The sequence below is a fragment of the Mya arenaria genome, chromosome 2 (assembly GCF_026914265.1).
Source record: "Mya arenaria isolate MELC-2E11 chromosome 2, ASM2691426v1".
Taxonomy (NCBI): Eukaryota; Metazoa; Mollusca; class Bivalvia; order Myida; family Myidae; genus Mya; species Mya arenaria.
Window position 1 is genome coordinate 51,015,496 of NC_069123.1, and position 20,669 is coordinate 51,036,164.

The window sequence follows — 20,669 nt, forward strand, 5'->3', positions numbered from 1 at the left end:
ACATTATACATGTTGGGTAAAGTGAAACTACTTCTCTAATGATCTATTTTCACAACAGTCAACAGAGAAAAAGGATTTACCTTTTCAGTCCAGCTTCTGTTTGTACCGATATCTGAAAATCTGTGGCCAAATTAGACCAGTTGTAATCCATAGGTCAGAATAAAATAAAATAATTAATGTCCAACTTTTATCGTCTGCTTCCAATAGTTTTTCTTTCTTTTTCAAAGTTTAAAATCCAGTCCAGTCACTCTATCCTTCTTTGGTTTCTTTTTCTTAACTGATGAATGAAAAAATGTCACTACGATAGTATATTACCAAATTATTAATTGATATAATTAATTTGACATCTCATTGTCTAATAATCACTGTTAAATGATACCTGTTACCCTATCAATCTATCCTAACAGCTAACTATGCGAGATGTCTCAATATCAGCGTGTAAACACAATGCCTTTGCTGTAAACATGCTGATACAGTCAAATGTTACTGTATAAATAACAACCAATAAAAACTCTTCAAAGGCCAGTCACTCTTGTTGACTGCTGCAAACTTGAGCAGAAGATATTGGACAAAGCAAACAGATGAAATAGCAAATAGTTTATCAATACCAAAGTCATACTGTACATGATTTTTAAGTTATTTAATAACAGATTTTAACAGTTTACTGCTTAGGCCAACAGTAGATTATATACAGTAACTGATAATTCCAACTATAATTGTTTGACTTAATAAGAGAACCATGGACTGCTTTGGTGTCATTGATAAGACGGTATAATTACAGTACCCGGTATATCATATCGCCGCGCTCCCCTAGTTTCATGTAGAATTTGTAAAAATGATGCATTGCAATGCATTTATTTTGTAAAAATTGTTTGTTTGTTTTTTTCAAAAGAAAATAAAACTATTTAATTACTTACAAAATCAGCGTGTGAAAGTCATATTTAAATCGGATCCAGACAGGGGATGGTACAGGTAATGATTTGACATTAAAGGGGGCTGACTTAAAAGTCACACCTTTAGAGGCATGTGTCCCCTTCCCAAGGTACCCCAAATATTGAAATGAAATGTACAACACTTGGATTAACTGGGGGGGGGGGCAGTTGCCCCCTTTCCTATCTTATGCATATATTTAGATCTAACATGTATATAGGATTTATTTCATACTTTTATATTGTCAAGGTATGTAGTGTAGAAGTGGGTAAGAAGCAGCCATCAGGTGAGCTTAGTTGGTAAGAGTTGATCTGTTCCAGTGATCAAGTGCACTTGAGTTCGAAGTTCGAGCCCCACACCAGGGGCACTTTTCAACCAATACTTACTTAACTAGGAGTGTAGAGTGTTTGGGTAAGAACCAGCCACCCAGCTAGCTCAGTTGGTTAGAGTGACATGCTGGTGTCCCGGCGGTAATGGGTTACCGCCATACACCAGGAGCACTTTTTATTCCAGGTTTAGTTCACTGATGTCAGAAGCATACACCAAAAAGGCATGGATTTGCCTTAATGGTTGAATGGAGAGGATGATGGTGTGTGAGGGTAAAAACTAGCCACCTGGTTAACTTTGTTACTTAGAGTGCCAAGATAGTATTCTGGTTGTCACTATATCTTTGAAAAGGTTTTTGCATTAGGTACTCTGAATTGTATTCTGCAAGTAGAGTTGGGATCCCTAATCATGAAGTACTTGGGGTTTCCTTATTAGTCTATTACTATTTGTTTTATTATTAAGTTTCCTCAAGTTAATGCATACTTTGATAAGATTTACCTTTTATGTTTTTACTTTATTCAGGATTGTTGGGATGAATTACGGACACTACGGACCATGGACATTACGGACCATGGACATTACGGACCAGATTTAGGGACACTACGGACCAGATTTAGGGACATTACGGACCAGATTTAGGGACATTACGGACCATCTTCGGAAACTTACGGACCATGATTTAAACATATTTTTTTTAAATTATTCACTCATTATTCACTCATTAGTTTTTAATTTGTTAATAAATACTTGAATATGAGTGCTCAGTATGACGTTATATCTTCCATATTAAAAATACATTGATGTTTAACATTGGAATTTCATGGGATTTTTCAGTTACATTAAAGATAATTGCCATACTGAGCACTCATATTGAAGTATTTATTAACAAATTTAAGACCAATGAGTGAATAAATTAAAAAAAAAATTGTTTAAAAACATTATAAATCATGGTCCGTAAGTTTCTGAAGATGGTCCGTAATATCCCTAAATCTGGTCCGTAGTGTCCCTAAATCTGGTCCGTAATGTCTGGTCCGTAATGTCCATGGTCCGTAATGTCCGTGACCCGTTGGGATAAGACTGAGGTTTGTGCACGTAAACTGGTTTAAACCCCCAGTAAATTAATTTTACTGACTGTTCCAAGGCGGTACCTAACAATCCTTGATAAACATACCTATTTTTTTATATAATATATAAAATAAATATGCACTGTGTTGTTTGTGGAGTTTTGTGCTGTTGTTCCATGTTCCTTGTTTGTGATTTTTTTTGTGTTCTATGTCTTTGGCGTTTACCCAGTGCCATTAAGCAGGGTTTATGTTTAAACTTTTGGCTACTGAGCTTGTTTCTGTAGTTTTTCACATTACTATAGTTTTTCTCATAAATATGGGTTTGAGCCCCACACTGGGCAAACTTTTCCCCAAGGCTTACCAAGTGCATGACCAAGGTCTGAACCCTGAAGGTCACAGTTATACCAAAGGTCAAGGTATCACTTAAAACATTGTGTGTCAATCATTTACACACACTCTAATTGAAATGTTTAAGTATGTAAAAAAAATACTGTTTTATGTAAAAAATACTGTTCTTTTTTATGTATTGCTTTGTCAAAATATCTCTAGTTATTTCAGTTTATTGTCCAAACAACAACTAATAATAGTCTGATACACTGCTGAAGCAATAAAGACATGTATATTTTTATCTTTACAAGTGTTTGACCTTGAATTAATACTAATGATACTGAAGCTCTGTAGTATACACTGCCATCATACTTTTAATTAGCATTTGGAAATTTCCTAATAAATGTATCAGACAAGAGAATATTTAAGTCAAAGAGCAACCTTGACCTTAGGTAAACATAAATAAGACACATATAATATTTTTGCCTTTAAAGTGAAATAAAATACAACATGCTTTAAAGTTTTGAAGGTGCCCATAACATTCATAAGAACATTCTGTAGAACAAGACCTTGTACATAGCAGAAACCTGAACTAGATTTGTGACTGACTGCAAGCTTAGTGAAAAAAAAAACAGACGACTATAGGCAGGCATACTTATTAGTATGTAATAATGTATACATATTAGTATAGGTTTGATTTTCAAATTTCAGTTATTTATTATCGGTTTCCTCTTTCCAATGGTGCATACCTAACACACATTATTATTCAAGAAAGGTTTGGCAAACATCAAGTGGTTAAATATGAAAGTGCTATTGATCATGTATCCCAGCACAATATTATTTGCGTCAAACAAGTGTCAGTATGAAATATTTTCTCTCTATTGGAAATCCTAATCACGACAAAATACATCTCTTTGGTAACAGGCTCTCTTGCGGACAGTGTCTACGGAACAATATACACTATATGATTCTCATCAATAATGCATCGAGTAATCGTTTGCCTACAACATGTAATAGATTTCAATCAGACTGCAAGTCTTAGAGTCCGTCTTTCACTCCTGTCATATAGAAAACAATTGATTTTTCGCGTTTGTCAGTCCTCAAGGAGAATTGCTGATCTACAGTGCTCGGAGAATGTGAGATTTCCAGGCAGTTTAAATCATAGCAATAAGGTCTCTTAGATGGAGACATATCAAAATTGCCCTATGACATGCGATTAAGCAATTGCTCAAGACAATATTGTAATAGTGACTTCTCTATCCCAATATTAACCATTAGCCTGATCTGAAACACATAATCAAAGTCCACGTCCTTGTTCAAATTAATGAACATTAGGAACTGGCAGAATTATCCAACTGTTTTTTCTCTAATATAAACTGCCCTGCCCAGCTGAGGTATGGATGAACAAATCATTTTATATGCCAGCAATAGAAGGAAATACTTGTATTGGGATTGAAATTGTAAATAAAGCTATCTGAAAGCAGCATAACAGTTCAAAATTCTTCCCCCTAAATCACCCTTATGTCCCCATTTTTAAAAAAAATCTTTCTTTCTTGTCTTTAACTTAAATTTTGGTTTATTATCAGGTATACAGAATGAATTTAGTGAAGAAATTGTTTTGTATCAAATGGTCTACAATATACAGCGACAATTTCTGGAGAGTCTTGTTTTGAACTGGAGTTTATATTTATGGCAATTTCCATAGAACAGTAATAGTTTGATAGAATAATGAAATTGTTGTATTAAATACACTGAGTAAAGAGCTTATAAATATAATACACAAGACTTGCAAAGCACTTGCCAAATTTGTGCACCAAGTTGCAACAACACATCTTGTAAATGTGATTACAAGCATTAGTGTTAAGTTACAATAACATTATGTGAACATCATAGCAAACATGGAATCAATGTTGCAACAGCTGATGTTTTGTAAGCAGCAATATTTGATGTGTTACTTCTTCCATCCAAGTATAATAATGTAATTATTGCTATTAAGAGGGAAATCATTAAATGACACAAAACAATACAGGAAAGTTAGGGCAAGGCAGTTCTTTGTTTCTGCTAATACCCTACCCTCTGATTATGGAGGATAGTTAAGGAGTATAATTCTATTTTGGCAATTTTTAAACAAAATCACTGAAACCTTATTATAATGAAAATGAATAATTATGCTCTTAATACAATTATTTTCATAATCACAAGTTTTACAAGCCTTATTGAACATAAATAGTAATATTATTTTAAAGATCCACGCAAAGATGCTTACTGATTATGCAATGGATTTGAAAGAATAATGGGACATCTAGCTTTGATGATTACTGGAGGCAAACTTGGCATAAAATGATTATTTATTATTATCAAAAACCAATCATTTAAAAAAGCAGGGGCAGATCCAGGGATTGACATAAGACTAAAGGGCAAAACCTTTTGATGTGCACCCCTCCTTCAGAACTGAAATGTATATGACATAAAATGTTTGCATAATATTATGGGCTTAGAATGGATGATGTTTGATTTACACATGAATGTTTTAACACTTGCCAAAATAAAGCCAACAATTACATTAATTATTTTTCTTTTTGCATGATTCTGTTTCGATTATGAAATCGAAGATTGATAGAGATGACAGCTCCAATTATTGCTGATAATCAAAAACTTTTTTGTCTGATTTTCAATCGAAAAAAAGTGAAAGTTGGCAGAAACAATGGTAAGTCGATTACCAGTATGTGGGACCAAACTTCTTGTTGTACCTGCAATGTCAAAATGTTTTGTTTTTCTGAAACAGCCATCTCTTGTCCTAAAACTTTCAAGTTTATGCACTTACCCTGGCATTATCTGAATTATTTAATTGTTGTTGTTTTTTAAAGCAGTTCAATCTTAAAGCTCAGCACGTAACATAACAGGAGAATGAAATGATATCACTTGGGCAGTCCTTTTAATGTCTTAATGTCAATTTTCTATTTCATTAAATCGAACTCAAAGAAAACCCATTACAATGTGCTGACAAAAGGATATGATATGTAGCTACACTGGTGATATGAATATTAATAAATGGCGTAACACATTGATTTCTGATAGATGTTTCTCTGTCAAGGATTACTTCTTCAAACATATAATACATAAAAGCCTTTGAAAAAGAGCTTCAGGAATAAATAAAGATATCAATGGCAATTTGACAGTATAAATTTGCCGTTTTGACCTATAATTTATTTGTCCTTAAGTAAACAATGTGTTTTAACGTACATTTAGGCAATATATTTTTGTCTTAAAAAGTTAAAAAATTGAAAGCCAAATACCAAAAAGCTACTTTTTCATTTCAGTCTTAACAATTTTAATATATGGTAGTTTAATAAGAAATTACTTTTACACAAAATTGGGGGGGGGGGGGGGGGGGGGGTATCATAAGTTTTATAAGACAAATGAAATTGGAAGGCAACCACAGTATCATACGTTAAGCTTTAATTAATTTGGTTTGGAGGGAGCACAATTGATATTGCGCCTTGTTTACCCCCACAGCCATAAAGTATCCCCCGTAAAAAAACATCAAAAAACCCTAAATCCTGAAGCTGCACTTGTACATTTATTTTTACGAAATGGCTATTTTAGCTTAAAAGATATTTGAACATGCAAACAAAATGAATGTAATTCAATGTACTTCATGCGAGAAGGATGAAACATGTTTAAAAAAGACGTCAATGTGATATTCTAGCTTTTCTTTGACAAAACATTAAAATCTGTCCCAGTATTCACTAGACCAGTTAATACCTGTTAAATTTGTGACCTTTACAATAAACTTCTTTACACAGAAGCATTCAAATAATTGACTAGCGCATTACAATGGTTTAATATAATGTTATTATTTAGCTTTAGGGTAAAACCGAGACAAAATTAAACAGAATGTAGCTTTTCACTTTGATTTAAACAAATATTCTGTTAATTTACGAAAACAGTGGAGAATATTATAACTGAAACATCGTATAACAGTCCAATCGGGTTGAACAATACAGTATTGAACCTAATTATGAACAATGTTCTTTTACTTTAAAACTGCAGTAAGAAATCAAAACTCATCATGTTTTTAAAACAATAACAACAACAAATATACTTAACATAATAATAAAACAAAACTCTTGTCATAAAGCCATTGGAAGAAAATAATAATTAACTCATTGTCAGTTACCAAAATCAGCCCTTTGTGGTGTTTTGTTTTTGTTCCCATATATATAGCCTTTGCATTAACCTTGCCATTTACATGGCCTAATCATGTAACAAAGATAACTCATTGTCATTTTATTTGAATAACTGAAGCTTCTATACGTTGACAATTAGGCACATGAGTATCAACTGCCTATCGGATTTAATAAAACTTAAACGCCATTTATGAGTGAGGTAGTGCACAGGTATGACTCCTATCGCACTATCGTATCCCTCCACACACGAACGATAATACGGTAAGTGTGTCAGATATTAATGTCATCATAACAAATCTATTCGTGTTGGCTACATGATAAATTACCAGCGGTCTTGTTATTTGTGACTGATATTCAGCCACGCATCACTTCTCTTTTTATTATCTCCATCAAAACTCAGTTAACAGTTATGTAAATAATCTTGGGGTTTATTTGCTGTGAACACATATATATTAAATATGCATGAAAAGGTAGTGTTAAATTGCTACTTTTAAATTAAAATAAAGAATAGCAAGTGTAACTATTTGACATGCAAATTTGTACGAATTAGCAAAATATAAAGTATTTACTTTTCTTTAATGTGCTCAGCTTTCTATGCCTAACTTGAACCATTCATTTTCATACATATGGCCATGAAATAAAATAACAAATACTCCTAAGTAACCATGCTTTTAAAACAAATGCAGTATATCTAACTTCTGCCGAAAATTACATATAACAATAAGCATTTCTTAAAGATGTACCCTTACTCCCCAAAAAGATGTACCACAATTAATGCAAATGTTTTAATTTACCGAAAAAAGATGAATAAATATCGAAAACAATGGTTATTACGAAGAAGGATGCTGTGTTTAATTTGAAAAATAAGTTGCAGAAAACACGGTATTTCGACATTTTGAGATGATTGTCTATCACTGTAAATCTTTTAGCACTCACCTTTCGTTTTATATCTGTGCGTTTTCAGCTATTTATACACGGTTAAAATATTTTTATCAGTAATTCATATTTTCCATTAATGCATTAATTAGTAAGTAGTTTTATTATAAAGGGTTATCACTCAAAATATATGTTTGTCAGACATGTGTATTCATGTATTGATTTTAAAAACGAGTGTCACTTTAAATATTATGGAACATGGGACAATATTTACATCATTTACATTAATGTCACAATATAAAACTTCTCCATTACAACTGTGGTCTGTTTCAATTAAGATCTTGGTCAATCTTGGTAGCGAATTGAAATTATCAGAGCAGAAAAGTTCTGTTCTTTGCAATAACAAATGAACACAGAATAATAGAAACACAAAACATCATTTCCCAGCAAACATTTGACGTCGCTTCGACGTCGAAATCCGACGTGGGGTTACCACCATGCCACAGTGGACTTTACGCGCTGTACCACGCAAAGATGCGGGTATGAAGCTCAACAATATAATTATATTTACATGAACATATTTATAAATGTCAAATTATATACAGTTATAATATTTGTTTTCATAAATTACTTTATTTTATCATATTCGGGATATCTAAAATGGAAGTTTCAAACAAATCAATGCAAAAAGAAGTTAATTAAAAGAGGTAATACTTTTTTTAAGAAGAATGATTTTTATCACGGTCCGTTAGCGTTTTCGATATCAATCTAATATTGAAAACATATATCAGTCCTATATTGGACCTCTATCTGTTCCGATCGGCTCAAATATTCATGTATTTTGTATTGTTAACCGAGATTACTGTATTACTGTATCAAGTGCGATTCAGTTTTATTGAAATCATTTCTGTCAGATGAAAATTCATTTAGACAGGCACTGGACGAGTATCACGCGTCGAGACGACGTCGTAAATCCTCCTCGCAAGGACGTCAGGGTTTCCACGTCGCCTCGACGGGGGTTTTGGACGGCAACACCAAAATTCCAGGTCTTACCGACGTCGGGTGTTTGCTAGGTTGTGATATTCAAACAGATTTAAGATTATTGAAGTAACGACTAAGATTCTAAAATGAAATAGGACCCTGGCGTATAACTAGCAAGAAGAACACCATAACATATTCTTTAACCTAAGCCTTTGTTGACCTGACACTTGCAAGACGTACTAATTGTATTAAGCATTGTAGTTATTACAACAAAAGTTATTAACGTATATAGCTGTCTATTAATAAAAACTTCTGTTTTAACCTTAACCCCAGTTTTATGACAAGAGCTGTCATATTCACTAATCATGATGGTACTTAACACTTAATGTGTACACTTCGTTATAATGTGCATCAAAACATTGTTGTCAGGTTCTCATGATATATTCTTCCCTTTAATGTAGGTATGAAGGTAAAAACTATTTCTGCACTGCACTGAAAAGGCTTGCAATTAACTCATCTATCTTCAACACCTATACATCGATCATACCATTCTGGCGAAAAATGTTCATTTCAGATGAGATCTCCTTTAAAAATTAGGACAGATTTAAAATGTCAAGAATTATTATGCAAGTCCAGCAGTTAAACAGCACTGGTAAATAAAAACAACACAGTATGTTTAGTTGAACAGTAACGTTTGTAAACATAATAAAATGAAGATTCTATTTGGAAGAATACTAACACATTAGAAGTAAAAGCTTATAACTACTAAATGCATACCATACTCCCATTGCCCCCATTGGTTTCTGGAGGTGGGGGTGCATGTCCCCGGGACCGTTTGTCCGTCTGTCTGGTGGGCTGGATTGTTCGTGCCGCACCAGCAACTGTTGACCTAGCTCCTCACACCATGTAGACAGAAGACCTGCAAGTGCAATAATTTATTGGTTGTTAGAGACAATGGACCTTAATTCACCATCGAAAATATTTCTCTTTGGATACTTCCTTACATCATCTTGGAGGGGATGGGGCGTGGCTGTGACTCTGAACATTAAAGATGGATTAGAGATTTAATTACAAAATATCCCGAAGGTCATGGTTGATGTGGCCTAAAAGTACTAAAAACATTGATTTCAGATAAATCAATGCCTATATGTAATGCAGATTTCAGATAAATCAATGCCTATATGTAATGCAGATTTCAGATAAATCAATGCCTATATGTAATGCAGATTTCAGATAAATCAATGCCTATATGTAATGCAGATTTCAGATAAATCAATGCCTATATGTAATGCAGAATTCGACCATCAACCAAACATTAGAAGTAATCAACTCAAAATGTTTAATACGCAACTCAATATTCTTTTATTATTTCACAGTTCAAATCTAAGTAAACGCATGTGAAAACACTATTATTCCATGTGAACAGAGTATACATATAAAGAGTTGGGTTATAATCATGATGCATAGATAATATATATATATATATATAATGTATTTGTGGCTGCATTATTTGCTAGATACGATACTTTTTACTTTGAATCGAGCCATTCACAACCGTTGCTTTATGAGGGGCTAATATCGGCAGCTAAATACTTAATAATTTCCAATGTAATTTGTCAGGGCTTTATAAAATATTACAATATAGTCTACCATAGTCCTCGTCGGAAATCATCTGGAAATATTTTATCGGTCGTTTTCAACAAATGCAGAAAGGTTACATACAGTTATTACTTTTCTTAAAATAAAAGCATGTGTTTTGTTCCTGCAAATCTAACTGTTTATGATACCAGACATTGAAATTTATTGGCAGAGATCCCACAATTAGCTAGGCGCAAAAATGAAACGGTGTGTACGGGAGTCAACTTTGGAGGAATTACTTTTTGTTTAACAACATATATATATATAGGAAAACGATTCTATGCATTTGTTTACTCGGACGAATATGCTTCAGTAAACATGTGACTAAAACTGTTTGCTTTACAAACAAGAGGATACAAGAAGGAGAACATGAGCTCAAAGTGCACAGTACAGACTAAGATAACTACTTAACAACATATTCCACAAAGAAGCAATGTGAACCCTCAAAACACCCTAGAATTCATACATTTGTCAACTTGTGAGGAAATAGATACATTAACAACAAGTTCCAATAAAATGCATACTCTTCCAAAACATAATGACAATGTATTTGCATATGCAACACGTTACATGGAACGGTATCTTTCCAACATGTAACAATTAATAAGCAAACACATTATTGTAATGAAATAGATACATTTCTTACACGTAACAAAGAAAATGCATACATTTCCAACGCGTAACAATGCAAATGGATTAACGTTCTAAGTGTTAAGACATGTCTATTGCAGCACAGACGATAAAACAATTGATGGAAACCACCTGCAGTAAGGAGCAGCACAGAATTAGGTGCTCAACCGAGCTCTCCATAAATTCCTGCCACCTCAGATCGAGGATTGGCATCAGAACGACCTGATCTCTGCCAATATATTGTTCATGCTCCTTTCAACCTTTTGATAACATGTTTGCAAACCACACCACTTGATTAATGCACATTTGAATAAAAAAATACAATAGTGTTTGTTATGATGCAACAGCAGATTACTAGATGGCATTGGAGGCAAAATATAGTTCAATTGAGAACCCTTGCTTTATGAAAACGAGTTTCAACATGTTCAATATTTAATAGATAATACGGCTCCATATAATGTTTAAATGGTACTAAAAAAGGTTCACATAGTGACCTACTTTTTGACCGGACGTGACCTATACTCGACTAGTTGTATGTATTGTTTGTACAATTTGGTTCTGATAATAATAAGACAAATATTTTTATCAAGTGCCATGAACATTTTGAAAAAAATATGGCAGCTTTAAATGTTTATAAGGTATTCATACATATTGCCTAATGACCAACTTTGAACAGGACATCGATAATAAATTATTGACATATATATCTTCAGTTCAATGAAACATTCTTAATAAGTAAATGTATCTTAAAATATGGTAAAATGTGCCCCTAGAATACAAGTTTGTATCATTTAACCTTTTGCCCTACTTTTGGATCGGTCTTGACCTGATAGATTGTATAATAGCAGACATGACAAGGTTTCATAGAAATTTGAATAAAATGGGCTTTGTAAGTGTTACAAGACTTTTGAACGATTCGTTAAGTTACCTACATGTCTGACCTAATAAAACTCATAACCTAACTTAATATATTATATAGACACGCTTTCCGGGCAAATTAAACAGTTTGGAGGGAAAATGGTCAGTATTATTAATTCAATCTCATGATATACTCTTTGACAGGAATTGTACATTAAATACCCGGGTAAAGAATGTAGCCTTTTAATGTATTAATAAGACTTTTCGAAAGTTTGACCTATTGACCTGAATTTTATCCGAAATCTGTTTTCAAGCATGGCCTGGATTTTGTTGAGACACACATACTGACGGTTTCATGAAGATTGGAAAGAAATTTGGCGTCTAATGTCAACTGATTTTCCCTAATGTTAGTCTTACTTTCACACCAGCGGTTTTTATTTAAATTAAACATGTAGTATGCTCAGTTATGTCTGTTTATTCTAGTTCTAAAATTATGGTATTATCTCCAGCTACTAACATCACAATGCTGGTCACCGTTATTTTGCAAATTCTGAAAACAACTCTCTAAACTGGCCATACAATACTGCAATAACAAGCACTTAATTTCGTCATGATTAATCAAACTTGAAGACAACAACAATATGCCGTGCACAATTTCTCTATATGAATTTTGATGATCAATATTGATGTCCTGATCTGGAAATAATGAAGAGGCCAACCATGGGTCTCAAATCTGCCACTTTTCCAATTCTCTGCCCACTCCGGCCATCACTTCACAATGGCGGAGTTGCCGGGCCATAAGATAATTAAACGCTCTTTGTCAGCGCTCATTTTAACAGTGATAATGTCGTGTTTTCCTCCATTTGTCACCAAGGAAACAGAAAAGGTGCTATGTCTAAACTAATACAGGAGAAATGAAGCTCATAATAATTGACTGCGATCACGTTGTTAATGTTATCAATGCAACAGAGGTATCAGATACCTCTTCATTAAAATTCTCAACAAAAACGTTTAACATTAACATTTAAAATGCTTTTAATTTTCCTTTGCGCCCGAATGAAACCAAAGAACCACATTAACAACGATTAAAAAAAACTGTGATAGAACTGTATATGTATTTACTTCAACTGTTTAATGACTGCAGACACTGCACACATATAACGGAAACCGAAGCTCAAACTTATCTTGCAATTATCTTCATTGTCTGATAAATCATTGATTCTTCAACAGACGATCAGCCCCGTAATTGGAAAATAGCAAAAGACAAATACATCACAACTGCATCGATTGGTTGACATAATATTCCAATTATTTTAGTCTCCAATTGACATTTTAAAGTCTGAAATTCAATCCTCTATCAGGCTTGCTGAACGATTGTAAAGAGTTTTAACAAACAACAAATGAAACAAATTTAAAAGCACGACCACTAAAATGTCGAATCATCAATTATGGTGTAAACAAGAATTAGATGACCATGAAGGTCATACTTTTTACTCATTTTTGTACCATATATTTTTTTAAAGCCTTTAAAGGGACTCGCTCATGTTTTTTAGTAAATTGTATGACAAAATAAAAGGTGGCAAATTATACTAAGATATTGATAGATTGAACCCTTAAACAAATGTTAATATAATATTATGTTCAGATATTGTCTTTGAAGTCCAAGATTTTGAATAGCGTTAGAGGACGTGAGGTTTTGTTGTCAGTTTTCAAATATTCCTTGAATATACCGGCGTGGGTTCGCACCCCACCGAAATCTGAATAGGTTGTTATAATTTTAATGTATTTTTTCAGCAATTACGGTATCAATATGAATAATTTAATATAAGTGTTTTCAGAACACAAGACCACACTCGCGCAACATCTTGCCAATGAGAGTGACTTAGTGTAAGCTATCATTGCTTTCTTAAACAATCGAGGTAAAATATGTAGTGTTTAAATTAAGTGTTTTCAGATTCATTTCCGAAAAAAAACATATTTTGGTGTCAAAACATGAGCGGGTCCCTTTAATGTGAAAATAAGCATTCGAACGAAGTTAAAAAATAATTGGTACAGAAGATTAACAAACTAGTTGAAACGCCAAATGTGCAAGTGCCAATCATAAACACATGGGACATGAGGTAAAAAGGTGATAACGGCGTGTGTGTGGTTTTTTTTAAACAAAACATGAAATGCCATAATAGTTTCATGAATACATCCAGTATTGCAAAGCAAACGTTGCACACGTGGAGTGTTAACAATACTGTTTGTTTTTTACGCGACATCTTGACCCGTAACTCTAAGTATTTTACCCCTCTTGTTTTAAATGAAGTGGTAGAAGCACAGAGATGTTGCGTAAAACATGTTCATAATTCTCAGCATTAAGTTCAAATAAATGTGGATAAACCACTGGAAAATTCTGACAGAAAAAATCAAAAATGAAGTTGTCTTTTCCCCAGATATCTAATCTAGCTGCCAGCATAATAAAACAGATATTTATTTCATTGCCAGTGTAATGATGAAGTTATCTCCCTGCCTCTAAAAAACCTCAGAATGTTTCTACAGTCCATATTGGATGTATACAGGCTGTTTCTGCGCTGACACAAAAATGAATACAATTGATTTTCCGCACAAGCGCAAAGGTCTTCAAGTATTATCCATCAATTTGAGTTAGGACAATAAATGCGATACTGCTTTAAATCTGGCTTCACTGCCGCAGGCTATTGGTCCGATTTTTGAACGCGAGTCATGAAATTTGTGTAAAATGCACGCAGGCCAATTCTGACAACTCCAGCACTGTTCTTCTCAATAAATGTGTCCTGCGGAAGCACTCTGTGGCTTTTATTTGCATTTCTTCGGTATGCATTCAATAAACTTTGTCTTCAATCAAATTAGAGTTAAATAACACAATCTGTAGTTTGCTTCCAATTGATGTCAATTACTATAATCAAACACGCTTAAATAAGGATTTGCTTCTAGATAACTCCATGTTTTTGGAAGACAATTGTGCCACTTCCGCAACATAACACTAATTAAACATTATATCTGAGCCAAGTAAAATATAAAAAAAGAACAATCAGTAGGCCTAATAGGCAGATGCAGTTGCCAAACAGTAGTAATAACCAAAAGTATACATTACGTTTAATTTCTATTATTCATGATAACCTTCCCCAATGCCAACTTTGATCCACACCTAATCAAGAACACTTTATAGTGGTTTGCAATTCCATTAATAAATCACAAAACAGTCGATGGTAGAAACAAATCTACTAGAAAACTAATGCCAGTCGAGTGTCTTGGAAATCACAAATCTATAATAAACAGTATTCCACCTCCTTGTGAACTGTTTACTTTCCCACAAAAACAGAAGAATGAACTTTATGAAGAGAGGTCAAGACTGACCAGGAAGCGCCTCAAAACCAAGAGATTATGCAATTTCCATGATAAACACCCTTCATCCCATCATCAGATACCCGGAACACACTTGAGACACTGCAAATCTAAACATGCACAATTTTATATTGGTCTCTTCGAAATGTACATGCATGTGCTATTTATATTAACTCACAGACACGTTACCATCTTAAAATTAAAAATAATAACCTTTTCATTATTCGTGAGTGTATAATATACCCTTAAAATAATGATTCGGTGCTGCTTTGCTCACTGATCATTTGTCGCAGGAATATAATATCTTCACCAATATCACGTTCCTATTATATTTTAACCCTGGATTTTACTTACCTGTAGACCTCGTTATTAATCTCAATTTTGTTCTCAAGTTTTTCTTCGCAAATTACAAAACCTACAAGAGATGATAGTGTGTTTACCATTCGACCTCTTTCCCCCACTGTGTTATTATTTTTCCGCTGCGACTGGCAACATCTACCCAGGTCTCTTTATCTAGACCTAATAGATACACATGTCAATCATACAAAGAAGCCATCATATTGCCGACAGTTTCTCGGTCTTCGCTACCTGGCACTAGAGAACAACAGGTGTGTTCCTGGAATCTGTGGAATCGCTCGAACAGTTGGAAGGCCAAGAAAACAGTGGTCATTGTGTGAAAACAAACCATCCATTTTGTACATAATACGAAAGTTACTACACATTTGGTCACCTTTTTAATGCTCCCCGATGAAACCAATAAAATAAATGATTCATGCAATCGCTACAGATACAAAAAGATAATTCGTCCAAATGTATAGACATCAAAAACACAAGAACCTAAAAGTATAGCACTGATATCATATTTGATATCTGTTGTGACCTTTTTTCTGTGTTTGATATCAAATTGAATATTGGTGTATGTTGTGCGCTGTCCTTTGAGTTTGAAATCAATTTGTTTATATGAATTCGTGTATGTTTCGCCCTGTCTTCTGTGTTTGATATCAATTGTTTATATTCTTATGTTTTGCCCTGTCTTCTGTGTTTGATATCAATATGTTTATTCCCTGTATTCTATGTGTCCGTTGTCATTTGCTCTTTGTCCTGTATTATCTATCTGTATTGGCTATTCCTTGAGTTGAATTATATTGAATTATGATTGGTTGTAAATTAAACTCCGTTTATTATATAGTATTTTTATAGACATATTCAATTAATTATAAATGTCAGACATGTTGATGTTACAATGTTGATTTAGAATTAAAAAAAAAATATTGACTCAGTAGCTGCACGAATGTTCGTGGATATTTCTGTTGTACATTGTTTGTATACTTTAGACTAAACGCCAATCAAGTGCTAAGTCTTCTGTGAACAGCCCATAGCAAGCTGAAGAGTAACACACCGGCGCTAAAAGAAGACAATTTCGTCCATTTTGGAATACCCCTCACTTGTATGGGTGTTTTGATTTTTATACATTTCGGACGAGAGATCCCTCGGGAGCACAAATCGTATCCAAAGTGAGAACAGCAAATTGGGTTGGATTGAACATTGACGGTTGTCCACTACAGCAGCGATACGTGCAACACTGTCAACGTCCCATAGCCAGGGCTTGAACAGTATTCTGTTTTCAGCGAACGCTAAGACATAGTAATCAATGGCCCCGAAAGACATTAAAATATAACTGTCGATATTGTTTTTCGTTTATTTATATTTGCATTACTAGTTCAAGTAATTTCCTATAGTATAGGTACATGTGACCTCTTAGTTGTCGTTTCAATGTACACACACACAACGGAACTCACAGTCTACTACTTATGAAATTTAAAAAAAAACAATCATGCATTTCAATATGTTTTTTCAATATAACATTTGTATACTAGTTTATTGCATTTCTCTATGACATGGTAACTCATTACTTTATGACATGTTTACTAGTATAGTTTCGATATCTTTCCAATCGCCCTCAAAGTGTTTTTGAGAAGTTCCTGTAGCTGTTTCGTTTCAAGTTTTTCAAACTATAACCTTTACCTTTCCAAACTGTAGATAATTCTTTCTGTAAGCAATCGCCGCTTATGCTGAAGGTCCGGGTTCGGACCCCGAATGCGTCATATCAAAAGACGTTAAAATAGTTAGGAGCTACTTCCTTCCGTTCGACAGTAAGCATATATATACGAGGGTAGCAATGTGATGTATGGCGGAACAAGTGAGGGGTATAAATGCGCATATGAAGGAGTTAAACTCCCCAGTAAGCTCTAGTTCCAGAAAACTCTTGTTTCTCTGACCGTTCCAATGCGGTCATTCGATAATTTACTGATAAAGCTATTTTGATGCGCTCTTGATCTATTTGTAGGGTTGCATCTCCTATTCAGTTTCGCTTTGGTAATCATCTTGTGCTTCTAAGCAGGGTTTATATTTGATTGTTGTACTACTTGATGTTGTCTATGTAGTTTCCATTGTATTATGAAAATCCTTCATAGATGTAATGAGTTAGAGGTAAAACATATTTGTTCCTTTAGTGCAACAATAACTTTGTTTTATTTTCTGAAGTATCTAGCACAATTTTTAAAAACTGGTATTGGATTTAAAAAAACAAAAACGCTACGAATGTTGTTGTTTTTATTATCGTCATTGCCTGATCTTGTCCGATTGACGAAAAATGCATGCATGCATATCATGGAGCAGTTTTTATGCTTCCTAGCTAAATTACATATGGCAGTTGTTTCTTTAATTGTTTTGTTAGAATTTATTCTCAGTAATTCATGTTTCCCTTTAACACCATCCTTTTTCAAATAATTCTTGCAACATTTTTCAATACAATCATGTTTTAGCATGAACGCACCATTAGCTACGGTGACCACAATTTCTTCTTAATATTTACATCCAAAGATACAGAAAAAAACAAAAACAAATAAATACCACTCTTATTCTGATTTATATCTCTTCAGATTTAACATTGCAAAGAAGAGGCTGTGATGTCAGGTAATAATACAGCTTCACATAACAACTCTTATAATACTAGTATTACGGTGTCAAAATGCATACCATTATACCGATGCTTAATATCAACTCTAAATCAACGTCAATCTGACGTATGATTCTAATTCAATATTCAATTTAGTTTCAGATAATGACGATGGTCTCTGTCACATTAAAGCCCAACTTTAGCATCAATTTATTTTTAATTTGAACCAACGGCAGTTAAACAACAAACATCCGACATCAGGATACAACGTCAGTCTGATGTCACACGGACTTAATGTGTCGGCCTACGTTCGTTCGATAAAAAATACAGACAGACATTTGATGTGCAATCCGGTCATTGGCAAATCAAAATAGCAGAAACCAATAGAGACATTTGAACCTCGTGGAAACAATCACGTATCATGTTTACGACAAATAAACAAGACAAGTAATAATAACTTTTACACTTCATGTTTTCAAGTGATTAGCAGATTTTCTTCCAATTATGACCTTACATCAATCTTAACAATGACAACACAATTAACAGGCAGCACGATAATAACGATATCATCATTATCAATGACAGCTAACCCACCATCGTTTGCATGCTATACACCATCGTTTAAATGCTATCGGTCACATACTTGACACAGCAGCTATTCTACATCATCGTTTTCACTTAGCACACCGCTATTATCTATGTGATTATAAAAATTGTTTTACAATGCAACTTGGTTAAAAATTGGAGCAACTGAAGTGTTTGAGAAGCCTATTAGATAGTTATTGACCTCCTCACGTCATTACCGCATCTGTAGGACACAGTATCAAGCTACTTGTACACTGCTTCAGCTCAATCAGCAATAACTATCGCTGCTGCAGACGCATAAAATATTAATACTCAAAAGCCAATACAACGGGAATAAATTGTTCAGATTGGAGAACGTAGAATAATGATCCGCTTTCAGGTTAATTATTCCTAGCTAGTGACAATATTATCAATCTTGGAGAAACATTTAAACAGATCACATCAACCGGAGTTCCAAACATAAAACAATAATCAATACATAACATCTCAAAATACCATTCGCCCACAGAGGGAAAGGCTCTGTTCCGATATTTGACGGGCTAATGGAGCAATCTAATAGAGCTATGATTCAGATCTCCGCAGCTTATTTTATGTCCTTCTATCACTCGGGGACACCTCCGTCACCGACAATTTGTCCTTGGCCCCAAGTGTGTACAAACAAGACGGCGAAAGGACCCTACCACATGCCTTCTCTATTTTGAAGCAGAAAATCAATGGTTGTAAAATAACCCAATGAAGAATGGGAAGAAAGAATCCGTCACCCATTTAACGTCCCGATAGAGATCATCAAATTGTTCAAGTGGCTCAATCGTGTCATAGTCATTGAATTAAGCAGCTTGAAACAGTTGACGACGCGAACACCGGTTAGATATTGACAATTGTAGGGGAGTGGATGATTAAAACAGTAGCAGGTTTGATTGTCATCATTACAAATAAGATTGCACGGTTATCAGTACTAAGTCAATAATCCTTTAACACAATGGTATGATTTTGAGGAATTATATTTATAAACAAAACGAATTCATGGTCTTATTTACACCAAATCCCAAAGTATTTGAAAACAAATGATACCAATCGCAATGCTTTTCGGGTACTGAAAACAGCATTCTGGCCGTTTAATAGATCACGGTTTATCATACAGATACTCGACAAATGTAATAAATCATTGTAAACAAGAGTAGCTCCCCCAAATGTGTTTTCTTCCTGATTATCACGCGCTGCCCAGCTTCAAACATATTGAGATGATTATACGGTGGATATATTTTGATAGCGATAAAGCAGTATCACGAATACAAAATATAGAACATTAAACCCAATTACACACAGGCAAGAAACAAGTCGTTAAAGTATTAAACGGTAAGTAGTCTGCAATAAATATAAGGGCCTTTGTAAATCTGAAACTCTATCTTACTTTGGCATGGTTTCATATTTATCTAATTTAGAATTACATCTAAGAGCATATTTTAAACAGTGATAACATTACAAGTAAATTTATAAATTGAACCCATTACTTTACGACCACACCGCATCATTAAACGTTTCATTTACTCTGAATCAGCAGACGGATAAATATATTACCGTATCTATGAAGAAATATATTTATCAACATACAAACATACTTCACGCTCAACAGGTATGCTCTCTAAACAGAGATTTTGTAGTCAGGTCGCAGTAAGTACACCAGTGTTGTATATGTGTTAGGCTAATAAGCATACAGAGACGGTATTTGATACAAATAATTTGCGGGTTTGATAGCTAACTTATTGTCAGTATGGGATATGAATCAAGTGTTTAGATATGCTCGACTCGGGGCCCAAGGGAAAGAGTTTTGACGGGTCAGAACAAGGTGAAAGGTTAGAGAACAAATCCCAGTCCAGAAATTTGAAACATTTATCTTGGAGAAAATAGCGGCTCACAATAAAGTGTAAAGTGAGA

At 34.0% G+C, this 20,669-nt stretch overlaps 1 protein-coding gene across 1 annotated transcript in view; it reads right to left on the reverse strand.

Annotated features, from left to right (window-relative positions):
• LOC128207979 (zinc finger MIZ domain-containing protein 1-like) overlaps positions 1-20,669 on the reverse strand; it is a 103,497-nt gene that overhangs the window by 27,955 nt on the left and 54,873 nt on the right. Inside the window, 1 exon segment of the mRNA XM_052911225.1 lies at positions 9,473-9,614. Coding sequence (XP_052767185.1) covers positions 9,473-9,614 — 142 coding nt within the window.